Here is a 16,285-nt window from a genome sequence, read left to right as displayed (position 1 = left end):
AGTCACCCAACACATTGACAGAAAATGTCAAGTTGAATGTATTTGAAAAGAAGGTTTCTTATACGAACTGGGAAAGCAGGTCAACCCATTCATGTCAAGTAAGAAGCAGTTCCCAGTCCAGTTTGGCCAGCTCACATCACTTGGAATTCTTCGTGTAGCACGGTCACTAAGGGGCTCTGGAAAACCGGTGTGGAATGTGGAGTCTTCAAAACAAAGGCCGGCACAGAGTATTACACCCCTTTCCGGCAGCAACGGCTGTTGCATTAATGAGAGACCCTGCATCAGCCCTTGGTGAACGTTCTACCAAAAAAGTGAGATTCTAAGTGGATCTTGGGCAAGGCCTTTAATCTAGCTTGGCATTCTTTTCTAAAGGCTACAGCAACACCAAGGATATATTACTAAACTGGCAGGAGATACTGGCACCCCCTTGGGAGGTAAAGCAGGGGGTCTCCGGAGCTGAAATTAATGGGGTTCAGCTCTGGAGAACCTCTGCTTGAATTCTATATTTAAAACCACTTGGTTTGCTCCTTTAAGAGTTTAACCTAAAATGTTCACCTCCATCTTACTTGTTTTTCATCTGCTTCGGGATATATAATCCACAGGCCACTGTTAGGGCGTCTGTATGGCCCCTTAATTCTCACCTATAGTCAGTGTTGCCACCTTTTACTGAAGGCTAACCTAGAGACAACTTTTTTTAAATAAGCGCTTACCTTTGTCTCCCGGCATTATCTGGCATCCTTCCGACATCCTCCGGCATCTCCCCCTCTAACGCCATCAATATGGCGCCGCAGCGTCACACAGCATCTCGTTGTCATGGCAACAGGCGTCACGTGACACTGTGACGTGGCATTTCCGTTGACATGGCAACATGGCGCCATTTGATGCTGCGCGGCCATATTGACAGGAGTTGCAGGGGAAGATGCCGAGATGATGCTGAGGAGGCCAGGAGACACCGCCGCCACTGAACGCCGTGACCCGGAGGTTTACAAGGAAGACCCGTAACCCGGAGATACGTGGCCATAACCTGTAGTCTCCGGGTCAAACCCGGAGTGGTGGCAACCCTGTCTACAGTGTACATACTTCACAGACCTCTGTGGATGTAGAAGACATGCAAACACTATCTGTATACTTTTATTTATAGCTTTAGAGCATTTCTATGGGGTCCAAAGCTTGCAGATGCCCATATATATGCATTACAGTTCAACCCATAGAAAAGCCATTAACTCCTCCATTCCTGCAGGATATTCATTTCCGATAACCAATATCAAATATATTATAATACTAATTTCTGTGGAGTGGGGTGGCATTTGTAGGTAAAGGAGCAGAGCGTTGGCTTCCAGAATGCTAAAGTGTAGGAGCTAAAAACCTGCTCTGGATCCATTTGTCCCGAGATTGAGTTACTGTAGTTGACATTCCAGGTATGCAGAATGTGTCATTCATTGTTTCCGACGCCTTCACAGGGGACCAGCCTAGTAACAGCACAGGAGTAGAGCTGGGAGGGGTGTTGTGCCTAATAAAAAAAAAGTGCAGTTGTTCAGCAGGTTGGTGGGGTATTGTATTTGAGCTGTTCCATGCTTCACAGCTCGTGTGAGAACTGCACAGGAGAGACATAGTCCCGGAGCATGGTAAGATGATGGGTTATTTTTAGTTTAAGGTTGTTGGACATCTAAACATTATTTGTCCCTTGTCCCTGAAGGGGCCAGTGATGCATTGCATGCGGCGCTGGTCATATCTTCTGCATTGGCATGTTTAACATTGAGGATCGTGTACAATAGGTAATCAGACATACAGGATCAGCACTAGAGAGCAGCTTATTCACTACTCCAGGGGTGAGCCACTCCAGTCCTCAAATGCCACTAATATGTCAGGCTTTTAGGATATCCCTGCTTCAGCACAGAAGGCTCAACCAGTGGCTCAGGTCTGAGTGGGCAATAGAATACAATTTGGGAAAGGCGGAGGTGAGAGGCATGTTTCTGAGATTCAGCGCCTGCTCGTTTCGCCTCCGGTACTAAACTTACACAGTGATATCTTCGTGGTAAGGATGTATGGTGTCTTTGTTATACTTTGCTATATACAAATAATCATAATACATTGATTATCAATTCCAAGAAAATACATTTTGTTACCTGTTTACCCAAAATCTACAGTACAAGCTTTGTACAGATCTGCAGATTTCAGAAAGATAAGTTTGGGATCCCACGGGAATAAAGATTGTGCTTTGTCCTTTCACACTTTGCAGACCTCGTAGTTTCTCTAGCAGATCTCTCTGATTGTATTCTCCATATTCAATATGCTGTCAATGCATTATTGCCTCATTACCAAAGCCAAACACTTAACAATGTAAGGGAATTGTGTGTGTGTGTGTGTGTGTGTGTGTGTGTGTGTCAGCAGTCTCTTAAATTGTGAGAAAAATACATTGATTGCAAATGTCCTATTTTAGACCGAAACGTCCATTCTGTAATAAATCTAAGTATTTTTCTCACAATTTAAGAGACTGATGGTTCCTGTTCTAGTCCGTCCCATTCCGTGCACCTCGATGTGACTGCTGTTTTTAAGTCATTAACCGTCCTGTGTACTGTATGTTTGTGTATCTGTGTATGTGTCTGTGTCTGTGTATCTGTGTATCTGTGTATGTTTGTGTATCTGTGTATGTTTGTGTATCTGTGTATGTTTGTGTATCTGTGTATGTTTGTGTATCTGTGTATGTTTGTGTATCTGTGTATGTTTGTGTATCTGTGTATTTTTCTGTATCTGTGTATTTTTCTGTATCTGTGTATCTGTGTATTTTTCTGTATCTGTGTATTTTTCTGTATCTGTGTATCTGTGTAGTCTCAAATAAACAAAGCAAAGTTGAATGCAAAAAGATCGACAACACTGATTTGTTTGGTGCCATTTTCTGTTCCCCACCCCTACATTCACCCCCCTCCCTTCTTTCACCTGGTATCCTGAATGTATAAATAGCAGCACTGTATCACTATTATTTATATTGGAACGGGTCCAAAGTGGGACTGAAACATTAATCACACCTGTTTAAATAAATGTATTACATGTGTAACAGGTTTCCCCCACCTCTGGGAGATCACGCTATTACAGGGTGTGTTGTGCTGGTTACCTGCTGGATCACAGGATGCTGAGCTTTCCACCGGGGGTATGGGGAAGACAGGACAGGCTTTTGGGGTGATGTTGAGTTCTTCTCTCGGTGGTTCAGCGTCTCCATCCCTTGCAGACTCCAGGAGTGCCGGAGACAATCCCTGCAGGAGAACCCTCTGATACCCCCCCTGATAGATTGCAGTCTCAGGCAGGAGTATATAAAAATAACTGGAACTTTATTATCAACTTCAGATTACAGCCCTCAACTGATTAAATTATCTTCCAAGCCGCAGGGTGGTCCCTGGACCCAACCCCCAGGCAAAGGCCCCAAGGGTCGGTCCTAACTCTTCCCCTACTCCCTGATAGAGTAGGAGGTATAGTCCTCACTCCCACTCCCCTTAGGTAGGAGATAGGTGGCCAGAGCCCTGCGCACACCCTTCCTGGGACAGTCTCTCTCTAGGGGAGAAAACACTGATTACATTTACATGTGCAGCCCCTTATGTACCCTGGGGGAGGGTCCGAGGTCTGAGCCCAGGATTGGGCAGAACACAGGCCTAGTCCCTCCCCCCTTGTCACTCAAGGGAGCTGCTCACTGCAGGGGAAAACCAGGATTGAGCCTTAGGCCTGGGACCCGGTGCGCTCGGCGGCGCGGGCGGCCACACGCGAGTTCCCCACCAGCAGGGGAATCCTCCCGAGCCGGTCCCGGTCCCACTTGGCTGCACAGCTCACTACACGCTGTGACGCGTCAGCCGCTACGGGATACAAGAGAATTGTAATCCCTAGCGTTGACGCGTCACGTGGTGTGGCTGTGAGCCAATGGGGAGGGGAGGCTTCGGGAGGAGGAGAGGCTTCGGGGAGCGGGGAGGAGTGTGGGGGGAAAGCAGCGTGAGTGCCTGTCCGTGTATATGTATGTGTGTGTCTGAGTGCCTATCTGTGTATGTGTGTGCCTGAGTGCGTGAGTGCCTGCCTCTGTGTGTGTGTATGTGTATGAGTGCCTGCCTGCGTGCGTGTGTGTGTGTGTGTGTGTGTGAGAGAGTGCCTGCGTGTGTGTGTATGTGTGTGTCTGAGTGCGTGAGTGCCTGCCTCTGTCTGTGTGTGTGTCTGTGTGTGTGTGTGTGTGCCTGAGTGTGTGTGTGTGGGTGTCTGCATGTGTGTATGAGTGCCAGCCCGAGCCCGTGGAGGGAGGGAGGGGGGGGGGGGAGAGTAGCGGGTCCCTCCGCTCAAGCCACGCCCCCCCTCCCGCTCAAACCTCCCACTCCCGCCCACCTCCCGCTCCGGCTCCCGCTCCCTACAGACCGCATATCGCGGTCTGTGTCTGTCAGCGCCCCGCCTGTCTGCAGTGCGGGTGCGCTGACTCTGGGAGCGGGGCCTTAGCCTAACACTGCTTGCACTGATACCAGGATTTACATGTTAGGCAGGGCAAAACAGTAGCTAAAACCAGGCATGGCTACACATGTTTGATACAAGTCCCAGTGGAGGGCCGCCAACTCTTCTCTTGCTAAATAATTGCCCATAACTCGTTGGACCTTATTTTCCAGAATGTTAGGCTATATTTAGCCCATAAGGACAAAAAGAAGAGACTGCTTAAAAAAATACCCCTTTTCTGAAAAAATGTTCTTCTGTAGGTGGGTGCATTTAAAGTGGGGATGTGCCGTACCCCCTACCACCACCCGACTCTGATCTAGCAAGACTATCATGAATTATTATTATTATTACTATTGGGTTATTTTATTATACAGTAGCATAATATGAGATACATGTACAGCATTGGATAAACAGGGCAACATACTGTGCGTGTGTGTGCGTGTGTGCATGTATATTTGAGACATACATATATAGGTATGTAAGGGGAATTACTACCTTAATGAGCTCACAATCGAAGTAGCACTGAGACAAATACGGGCAATAACATGATATAAAATGTACAGTAAGCGCATATGGGAAGGGGCCCCTGAGGCTGATAGCAATATCACATGTGGGATATAATTGTAGGACAGTAAAAGAAAGTGGCCGAATGATTGAGCCTCTGCAGGTCAAGATTAACTCAAGCGAAGAACAAAATCATGACTTACAAGTACATTGGTAGAAACATTTGAATGCCCCTTGTATGTTATCTATGCAATATAAATCAATACCAAGTAACACTGCTTTGTAAGTTTAAATGTATGACGCCTCCCATACAGTACAGAGAGAACCAGTTACTGTAACACTATAAACATGACAGCTGCTGACCCACACGGCCAGTCTGTAATGTGGGTAGCTTCTTTAATCCTTATACATACAACCCACTCTAATCTGAATAGAAGACCCTGCTGTGAAGGTCCGTTATTGGTGTGTTACTATGTGGCACCAGCAGGCAACTCTCACCAAGTCCGTGCAGACTTGGCACCCACCGATAGATTGGCTTTAATACCGGCAGGCGATATTCCTGGAAGAGTCAAAGACATTGAAGCATTTCAATAGCCCGGACTGTGCTCCCCACACCAACACAGAGGAACTTACCCCCCATCATGCTCTGGCTTTCACCCCTTCCCCTTCTGTCTCTATCTCCACTTAGATTGTAAGCTCTCTGGGGCAGGGATTCCCGTTCCTATTTTTTGCTTTTATGTAGGGGGCACTTATTTTATTGTATTTCACTGTTACTTTAAAGCAGTAATCGTGCCAAAAATAACACTGGATTTATTACAGAATTGGAACCGGTGGGGGGGGGGGGGGGGGGTGGGGGAAGTAGGATTGGATCCTCCAGAGACAAACTGCAGGGGGGGGGGGGGTGAGGAGGTTAGCTCGGAGGACCCCCTTGTTTCTGAGATATTACCAGTTTAGTTACCAGCGCTTCCTCAGAGTATTTAAATGTACGTTCTATAGGACATTGAGACTTCCTAATGGACTGCGGGATCCGGAAAAGATTACAGCCATTTTGTTTCCCTAGAGGGAGCAAAAGACCAGCAATTACACCAATAAGTATCTTGGGATACGCGCCACTCTCCCCCCTCCCCCCCCGTTAGTTCCAATGCTGTAAAATAAAAGTGATCGGGTGGAATTGCTGCTTTAAGTGATTGGAGCTTTCTAAGGAAGCCAGTGAAATGAATACTTTGTTTCTACACTGATAAAAATGCCTTAGGATGTAGACCCCCCACTGGTCACTTTCCCCCTTCTGTCTCGCTCCTCTCATTCTGCCCGTTTTCTTTTTGACCAGTCTGGTCTCTGCCCTCTTCCTCCAGCTTCTCACCAGACCACATATTTCCATGCACACAGGGCTGCCACCACTCCAGGTTTGACCCGGAAACGAAGGGTTTCGGCTAGTTTTCCCCGGGCTACGAGTGGAGATTGGAAATCTTCGGGTTACTGCAGGGCTGGCTGGGATGTTTGGTGCAGGGACATGTGCGGGGCCTCGACTCTTACCTTCTCCGGCGGTGGCATCTTCCCCTGCATGGTCCCATCAAGATGACGTCAAATGGCGTTGTGTTACTGACAATGGAACGTCACATAACGTCACAGCGCCATGAGGAATCATGTTGTCATGGCAACGTGACATCGCGTGGCGCTGCGACGTCCCATTGCCATGGCAACACAAGTCTATTTCACGCCGCAGAACCATCTTGATGGGACCATGCAGGGGGAGATGCTGCCGATGAAGGTAAGACAGATAAATATAAAAATAAAAACCTTTTCATAGAAAAAGGCTCTGGGGAATCATTGAAGGTGGCACAGTGCAATGTTCCTGCTGAAATACTGAACATGTTTGTATGACGTGTCTAGGTAACTCAAACCCTGCATACCTGATAGTCACGCAATGTGTTGTGGCAACTCAGCAATTTGTGTATGCACTGACAAAGCAACTTGCGAATCTGTTTAAAACAGCAGTCCAAGCTAGAAAATGGCTTAGCACAGTAAGTAGCAAGTTAAATGTACAGCAGCTGAATGACACTTAAAAAAAGTATAACTATGTCAAAATATTTTGTACAATTAACATTTCTATGGTAAACAAATGGTTTTATGGTGTTTGGCATCATTAACAGACATTACTGTATATAGCTGTAGCTAGGTCCCCTTTGGCTCCCCAGTTCCCTGTTCCTCTTCCCCTTACCTTCACCAGTGAGAAGGCAGTTGCGGGGGCGAGCGTGTCTCCTGGTGGCGTCTGAGGCACGGCGTCGCCATCCTTGTTATGTCGCAGCCGACATAGCGCACGTGGCCCCAATAATAGAAAGGCTCTCCAGGGACTACAGCAGCCCCAGGGGCTGGAGCCCAGGTGACACAGGGAGCCAATGTAAGAGTGAGATTCTCCTGGGCAGATTGATATACATTTTTGCCAGCAGTGAGAGTGTCAGTTGGTGCTGGGATAAGGTAGGGGAAGGGTGTGTAGGTGCAGGGAGCAACTGGCCCCTTGCACTAGGCCAGAACCGCCCCCCCCTTAGGCCCCAGCTAGACCCCACTCCCCACTAGGTTTAGTGGGTAAGTTTATAGGGGCGGCCCCTTAGGTAGGGACCCTGCCCTTAGCTGAGAGTGAGTTTAGTCAGATTAGTCAGTGACACAGCTGCAGTGCTGTGTGCTCTGACAAGAAGAGACAGTGTGGCTTTGCAGTGCAGCCACAGCAGTTAGTTTGGCAGTTTCAGGAAAGGCCCCTTTCTGTGCAAAGGGGGGTTGCTTTCTACAGTACAGTGTTATGTGATATCACCGGTGCCAGTTGCATGTGGTGATCGCGGCCTGCGTCTGGGCTCAGACAGGCTCTACTGCAAGAGACATTCTGTGGGTGAGACGCTCCACGAGGGAGACACCTCACACGGAGGCGATTTCCTGTTCCTGCGTCAGACCCTTTTTGAAGAGCTTTACACCCGGGCACGGACGTGTGCCCGGGCAGGTATCTATAAGGGCACCAACTATACACACGTGAGCAGCGCTGCCACACATCTGGGTGGGGGTCCAGGACACTGGGACGCTGGTGCCGAGCACCCAATTATTGTGGGCACTGTATGGTTGGGTTACTATTGGGCGGAGAGGCCAAGGGCCTGTACAAGGGGATATTGGTGCCCTTGCACCCAATGTATGTTGTTATGCATAGAGCTGTTGATACTCTATATGATGATACTGTGTGTTATGTTACTGATCCCTATAGTAAAACCTTTTAGCCATAACCTTTGGTGTGGGCTGGTTACTTTATGGATGTTCCTATGTGAGGGCCATTCTACACTCCTAGAATCTCACATAGGTGGAGGCGCTGATTGAAGAAACGTTCCAGAGAAGCACCCCAGGTTCCCAGCAAGCGGAGGCTCAGGACTCTTGTGAACCTGCAGGTATACGCACCACACCTGGTAACACATAGGTTCCCCCTCACATGCACTCTATCTGCGATTGGGGTAGGGGGAATACCCGTTACATAGCCATTAACATTCTTAGCTTTGTTCTTTTGTTTATAAAATAATCACAGTGCCACCATTAGTCAAACAGATAAACATGTGTAGCTGACAGGCTTAAATCCAGTGTTCCTGCTGACTATATCCACTACCTTTCAAAAGGTCAGGGGAGCTTGTCTCGTAGCCATAAAATAGAAGAAAACATTACATAGTGCAATAATGTTTAACAGTGAATGGGTGCAAACTCAGTCAAAATTGACTACTCACATTCAAGTAATCAAAATCACGCAGTCATCCAACTTAAGGGGTGGATGCGCCCTATGTGATTGCAGCAGCCACCAGCCACCACCTCCAAGGAAGAAAAAATGAGAGACCATATAGTGTATCGGGTAAAAAATTCTAATAGGGAATACACAAATGAAGGCTTACACTTAGTACAGTCGAAGAAGGCAGTAATGGATAGCGGATAACGGTTATCCCTTGGGTCGCGATCCCCTGGGTTGCTCGTTCTCCACTCTTGAGTTTTCCAGCCTACCAACAACCAAGAGAAGAAACACCAAGGACCCACTTCTACCATCAGATCCGGTGGTTCTCGGCACACCGGAAGTGACGCAATGGGAGCCCCGGCGTGGATACCAGCGTTTCCGGGGGAGCGGAGGAGAACGAGCAACCCACAGGGATCGCGACCCAAGGGATAACCGTTATCCGCTATCCATTACTGCCTTCTTCGACTGTACTAAGTGTAAGCCTTCATTTGTGTATTCCCTATTAGAATTTTTTACCCTCTACACTATATGGTCTCTCATTTTTTCTTCCTTGGAGGTGGTGGCTGGTGGCTGCTGCAATCACATAGGGCGCATCCACCCCTTAAGTTGGATGACTGCGTGATTTTGATTACTTGAATGTGAGTAGTCAATTTTGACTGAGTTTGCACCCATTCACTGTTAAACATTATTGCACTATGTAATGTTTTCTTCTATTTTATGGATCCGAGACAAGCTCCCCTGACCTTTTGAAAGGTCATCTGAGAAAAGACAAGTGGAACAGTCTTTTGTAAAGGGTTGTAGTCTGTTTTCTAGTCCTTTTCACTTATATGCACTTTATTGAGGCACGTGTGTTATTATTAATATTGTTTTATTATTCACGTTCATTATTTTCACATTAGTGGTTATATATATCATATTTTATTTTGGGTTTGTTAGAGCGCTATTGTCACTGTTTTTCTTATATCCACTACCTATTTATCCCAAGCTACAAGCTAGAAATAAGTAGGACCGGAGGAGGAACTTGGTAGGTTTGTGTCCGCAGCATGCTCCCTCGGACACAACCACCCCCCACACCCACACATTTTCCATCTTTCCACCTCCTTCTCTCTCTCTCCCTCTCTCATCCCCACTCTTCCCCCATCCTCTCTCCCCCCCCCATTCTCTCTGACTCTCTCTCCCCTCTTGAAGGTGTTAACGGCCAGTTACAGAACCTTATCGAAATTAACAAATGATGCTATAGTGATGCAGTGATTTGACATTTCCCAGACAATTGAGAATAGCGGCTCTACATCTACTACACTGTTCTTCTGCATGCAGCTGCTGCTGGGTTTACTGATTCATTAATAGGTGAAAAGGTAAAGACCATTTCTAACACCGGAAGAGGCACTGGGCCCTTAAAGCAAAACTAAAAAAATGTCTGGCTGAAAATAATACCATTGTTGGCTAAGTCTTGACTTCTCATATTTATTCAAATTATTTTCAAGCATCTACTTCAGTTTTCTAATTAGATTTAATGGGGAAAGATACACAATGGATATTCTGCATTCATTTGTGTTATCTTCATATCATTTATTGTTATGTTTGCTCTTCTTCACTACAGGTCAATATCAAATTGTGCTAATTAATTCCTCGAACATCACACTCTTACCATGACTACAGCAATTCTTGAATGTATTAGCACTCTATCCATCAGTGCCCAGCAGATTCGTCACCTGCCCAAGCTCCTAGAAGACGGCCTTCCAAAGATGCCCTCTACTGTCAAGGACTCCGACGTCCCTCGCCTTTTCCGGGAACCCTACATCCAGACAGGGTATCGACCAACAGATCAAGACTGGCGGTACTACTTCCTCAGCCTCTTTCAGAAGCACAATGAATCCATCAATGTCTGGACACACCTCTTGGTGGCCTTGGTCGTACTTCTTAGGTTCAGGTCATTTGCAGAGGCCGAGTCCCTTTCCTGGGAATCTATATCCTGGCCTCTGTATATCTATGTGCTAGCCTCGATTACCTATCTCACTTGCAGTCTCCTCGCCCACCTGTTGCAATCCAAATCGGAGTTGGCTCACTACACTTTCTACTTCATGGACTATGTTGGAGTTAGCACCTACCAGTATGGCAGTGCCCTGGCACACTACTACTACAGCTCCAACCAAGCCTGGCATGACAAGGCCTGGCCCTTCTTCTTACCAGGGGCTGCTTTCTTGGGTTGGATGTCCTGTGTTGGTTGCTGCTATGCCAAATATCGGTACCAACGACCTTATCCTGTCATGAGAAAAGTCTGTCAGGTGGTTCCAGCAGGTTTAGCATACATGTTAGACGTAAGTCCAATTATTCACCGAATAATCACCTGCCATATGGAAGGCTGCACAGACAATGCTATCTGGTTCCACTGTCTACAAATCATCTTCTTTGTCTTCGGAGCATATTTTTTCTCCTGTCCTGTTCCTGAAAAATACTTCCCAGGCGCATGTGACATTATTGGGCACGGGCACCAAATATTCCATGTGTTTTTGGGCCTCTGCACACTTTCACAGCTTGAGGCTGTGTTCCTAGACTACAAAACCAGGCATGAACATTTCACAGCGAGATACAGCCCAGCATATACCCAGCTGGCTTGCGCCTCCTTCTTCATGCTTATATTATGCAGTGCTGTTACTGCAATGTATCTACGACGAAGGATAAAAAGGCAACTGACAGGGAAAGATTTGTGATAGAGATGCAGGTGTTTTTATTATAAATGGACCATTTATTCCAAATTGTGAAGAAAGATAGGACGCGCTGCATGGTCACTGCTGAAAGGAGCCTTAGGCTGTAAGGAGTCCAGAAGTAACTACTCCCCAGGTTAATCCCCATTTTACAGCCAAAGCTGGTTTGTGCTGTAACCATGCAGATAGAGCAGTCCTTGTTCAGGTCTCTTAGACTCATCACCTGCAGAACGCATGATCTTAAAAAATATTGTAATAATCTATACATTTTACAATTGGCATATTACAGTAGCAAAGAGCTCAGACTAATGTGGGCGTATCTATGAAGCATAAAAAACAATACTTTGCACTAGTAGTACAGTATAGACCCAACTTTACCAGTTGGAGACCTGCATTTTTATTCTGAGGAGATATCTGCAATTGGATTTCCAGTACCTTTGAGCCCACGACTTCCTCTTATATATAGGCAGCTGGTTTAAAGAATACCTGATACTTCCCCCCGTGGGAGACACTTTGTACTCGCAGTATGTTTTAACAAATACCGATATGTGAAGATGCTGCCAAGCAGGACATCTCTGGTTAATTGAACTTCTTTATCATTGTATGTTAAGCGTCTCTATTATCACATGTTCAGCCGGCCTCCGTCTCCTTGGCAAATGTTTTGCTTATAAAGTGCAACTTTGCAGAACTAGTTGGTTGAGTGATCTAGGTCATCCAAGGTTAAGATAACCGGAGATGCAATGAGACCAGCTCTTCCAAGAGACGCCACGATATTCTCAGAGGACATTTACACGAGGTTAAAGCAGGGGTGGGCAACACCAGTCCTCAAGGGTCGGCAACAGGTCAGGTTTTCAGGCTATCCATGCTTCAGCACATGTTGCTCAGTCTTTGATTGCACCACTGATTGAGCCACCTGTGCTGAAGCAGGGATATCGCGAGGACCCGTTGGTGGCCCTTGAGGACTGACGTTGCCCACTCCTGGGTTAAAGGCAGAGACTAGTAACACTGTCACTTGCCTTCTTAATGGGCTGACAATGCGCTGGTGTTTAGCACCTTTTAGAAAGATAACTAACATGGTGTCTCTTTCACAAAAAGCATGACCTTCCGGGCACTATGTACTTATATGAAGATAACATGCAAAATGAAATGGCAAGTAGATGGGGGAGGTTAAATGTGAAGATCACAGTAATCTTACCCAGACACCAAAACACACATGTACATTCCTTTACATGAGCATTGAAAATGAGCATGATCTTGATTCTTGCAGTTCGCCTGGAAACTCCCTACTGTACCTGCCTTACGTGTTGGTATGCTGACAAAATTATGTTTGACATTCACTAGCTGCAAAGTGTTTTTTAATCACCATACTTGAATAGTTCAGACTGCACAGAATATGCCAGTGTGTGTGTAGCACACCTGAAGTTGGCATCGGTCAGTTTTTACAGTCAGGCATATCTATGGGGACCAAATAAAAGAATGCAAATGATTTCATTTTCTTACTCTTTCATACAGCAGCTGTATGAATGATTCAGTTTCATTATAATCTTATTTATCTGTACAGTTGTTGGGTACTTGGTCACACAGCGAAATGGGATCATTGGCTCACCACAAACAATACCGGAGAAACACAATAGCTGGAAAAAAATGTTGCTAATAATAATTGAATAAAATGTGTGTAATATAATTTAGAAGGCCTTTATGCACATAACTAATGTTTATTATATGGTGCCAAAATAGTGTGTAGTGTGTTGTACTTACAATGTATCTTAACAAATACTGATATGTGAAGATGCTGCTAAGCAGGACATCTCTTTGGCTACTTGAACTTCTTGATCATTGTATGTTATGCGTCTCTATTATCACATGTTCAGCCGGCCTCAGTCTCCTTGGCAATGTGTAGCTTACAAAGTACGAATTTGCTAAACTGCTAGTTGGTTGAGTCATCAGGTCATCTAAGTGGAAGGTAACCTGAGATGCAATGAGACCAGCTCTTCAAAGAGACTCGGGGATATTCTCTGAGGACATTTACATGAGGTTAAAGGCAGAGACTGGTAACACTGTCACTTCCCTTCTCATTGAGCTGACAATGCACTGGTGTTTTACAAGTCATGTTTCTAACGTGGTGTTTCTTTCACAAGAAGATGACCTGGCTATGTGCTGTACTTGTATGAAGAGAAAATGCAAGCACATACCTTGGACCTGATACAGCGCAATGTTTTCATACTATAAATGTATTTATTGGCAAATCTATGTGAAGATCACAGTAAGCTTACCCACACATCAAAACATGTATGTACATTGCTTAACATGAGCATTAAAAATAATATTTCTTTACTTTATTCCTGCAGTTGGCCTTGAAACTTGAAACGTGCCTTAAATGTTTGTATTCTTACTAAATTATGATTGAAATTCACCAGCTGAATGATTTTTTATTCACCATACTTGAATAGTTCAGACTGCACAGAATATGTCAGCGTGTGTGTAACACACCTGAAGTTGGCATCGGTCAGTTTTTACAGTCAGGCATATACTGTATATGGGGACCAAATAAAAGAATGCAAATGACTTTTCATTTTCTTCCTCTTTCATAGCTGTATGAACTATTCATTTTTATATAAATCTGATTATCTGTTCAGTTTTTAGGTACTAGGTCACACAGCAAAATTGGATATTTGGCTCACCACACACAATACCGGAGAACAACACAATAGCTGGAAAGATTTTTACAAACTCCGTTTTTGTAACACTATTTAGTAGGCCTTTGACATTCACTTCGTGCACATACAGTAATTAATGTTTATTTATATGGTGCCAAAATAGTGTCGTACAGGACAGTATGCCCGAGACAATACTGCAACAACTTTGAACAGATATCTAGAACACAATTGCAACCAGATACCTGTATATGAGTGCTGAGACCACTGCTCAGGATAGGTTAGGATTTACCCGAAGCCTCGTGATAACATGGAAACGGTTTGGCAATACGGTCATACGGTGCCATTTAATTTCACAGCTCAGGGTGATATTTGGCACAGTAGCCATACAGTAATCTGTAAAACAGCAACTTACATTTAATGTTTACCTCTAATTAAACTGTACAGTGCTGTGTCATTTTATTATGATACGTTAAAGTGACATAACCTAATAATACTTGTTTCTTGTATAACACTGCCGGTGTACACAGCAGAGACATTTTGCAGGCACGAGTCCCTGTCCCAAAGAGCTTACAATCTATGTTTTTGCTGCCTGAGACACAGGGAGATAAAGTGACTTGCCCATGGTCACAAGGAGCCTGCACGGGGATTGAACCAGGCTCCCCTGCTTCAAACTCAGTATCGTAGTTTTAGAGTCAGCGCCTTTACTCATTGAGCCGCTCCTTAGGCCAACTGGATGAAGGACCCTGAGAGGTTGGAAAACTTGTAACAGATCAACTACTTGTTGGTCCAATAAAAGTTATCACACCAACTCCTCCCTCTCCCTCCTTTGTTATTACATGGAAGAAAGGACCAACACCCTTCTCTGTTTCAAGATAACTAATGTGTATAATGACATGATGTGCTGCCTGGAAGCAGCGACATTAAAATGTGGGTGTTTCTGGTGGGTGGAAGAGGGGAGGAAACCGCTCACGGTTTCTAGTTCACCTATTATGTTGTCTTCTCACAGCGTACTCGAAAACTGGCTGTTCGCCATCATCACGGACACCAAATCGTATATGTGAAACAAAATAGTTTCGACACTCCCAACCACTCAGAAATATATTGAGAAAAATTCCCCTCTTCTTTGTTGTTGCAAAAAAACCCCCAAAGCTTAAAAACATTCTCCGGGGTCGCAAGATGTCAAAGTTTAGAAAAAAAGCAACTATAGCCCCTATGCCATACATGTAAGACTGGTGCCCCTGGGTCTCAATAGAGGACCCGATAAAAGGGTCCAGAGACGCCAGTCTTACATGTATGGTATAGGGGCTGTATCTGATTTTTTCTAAACTTTCCAAAATACAGCTCAACCCCGTTATAGCGCGAGCCGCTATAACGCGGATCCGCTTATAATTCGGTTTGAGCGTGGACCCCGAATATTAAAAAAAGAATTTTTTTTTGCACACACACTGCACTTTGCACACTGCACACACTCACAGCATGCACACAGCCCCCCCTACCCCCCTACCTTTGGTGTCAACTGCTGGGGCATCGGGGGGGCTGCTGGCAGGGATTGGTTGGGGGTTGGGGGGGAGATTGGTGCGGGAGTTGGAGGGGTCGAGGAGCTGGGCCCTGGCAGAGGCGCTGTCTGAGAGATTGCACTCATTGGACGTCTCTCCCCAGGGTGCTGAGCTCTCAGGATGACCAGGGCAAGCTGCACACATTGGGCCTCCTCCATGATTACCTCCAGCTGTTGGGTCCGCGGCTCGCCCTCACTCGTTGCATCCTCCGCCGGGCCCACCCTCAGTGACATGAGCTCCAACGCCTGCTGCGGAGCTGGGGAATTGGTGCGGGGGTGGGTGGTGGGGGATCGGTGTGGGGCTGCTGGCGCGGATCGTGCGGGGCAGGATCGATGCGGGCCTGGCGGGGGGGATCATGTGGGGGTCGGTGGGGGGACTTGTATGGAGCTGCTGGGGGAATTGAGGCTGCTGGGGGAAGTGCGAGGGGAGTGCGGGGAATGCGGGGGGAAGTATGGTGGCTGCTGGGGGACGTGTAGGGTTGCCGGCGCCTCACTCCAACTCTTCCTCCCTCCTCCCAATCGGGCGTGCGGCGGCGGCCATTTTTAAAAAAAATTAGCAGGACCCCGAGGACCGCGCTATAACGGGGTTGAGCTGTATATATATATATAATTATACATGCACTCAAAAATTAAAGATACCTCTGGGTGCTGAAACTCAATG

General features: G+C 46.1%; 1 protein-coding gene across 3 annotated transcripts in view; it reads left to right on the top strand.

The window, feature by feature from the left end:
• The window catches only part of LOC142493888 (membrane progestin receptor beta-like), a 57,644-nt gene extending 43,101 nt beyond the window's left edge, over positions 1 to 14,543 (top strand). For 2 of the 3 annotated variants that reach the window (XM_075598587.1, XM_075598586.1), the window contains one exon: positions 10,308 to 14,543. In XM_075598587.1, coding sequence (XP_075454702.1) covers positions 10,357 to 11,418 — 1,062 coding nt within the window. In that variant the 5' untranslated portion in view covers positions 10,308 to 10,356 and the 3' untranslated portion in view covers positions 11,419 to 14,543. Of the gene's footprint in view, positions 1 to 1,363; positions 1,626 to 10,307 lie in introns of those variants that run through there. The other variant, XM_075598585.1, reaches the window with a different exon arrangement.
• Positions 14,544 to 16,285: the final 1,742 nt, after the last annotated feature.

Source organism: Ascaphus truei, chromosome 4 (assembly GCF_040206685.1).
Source record: "Ascaphus truei isolate aAscTru1 chromosome 4, aAscTru1.hap1, whole genome shotgun sequence".
NCBI classification, from domain to species: Eukaryota; Metazoa; Chordata; class Amphibia; order Anura; family Ascaphidae; genus Ascaphus; species Ascaphus truei.
The sequence above is the reverse complement of the archived record's forward strand: the minus strand, read 5'-3'. Positions and strand labels throughout refer to the sequence as shown.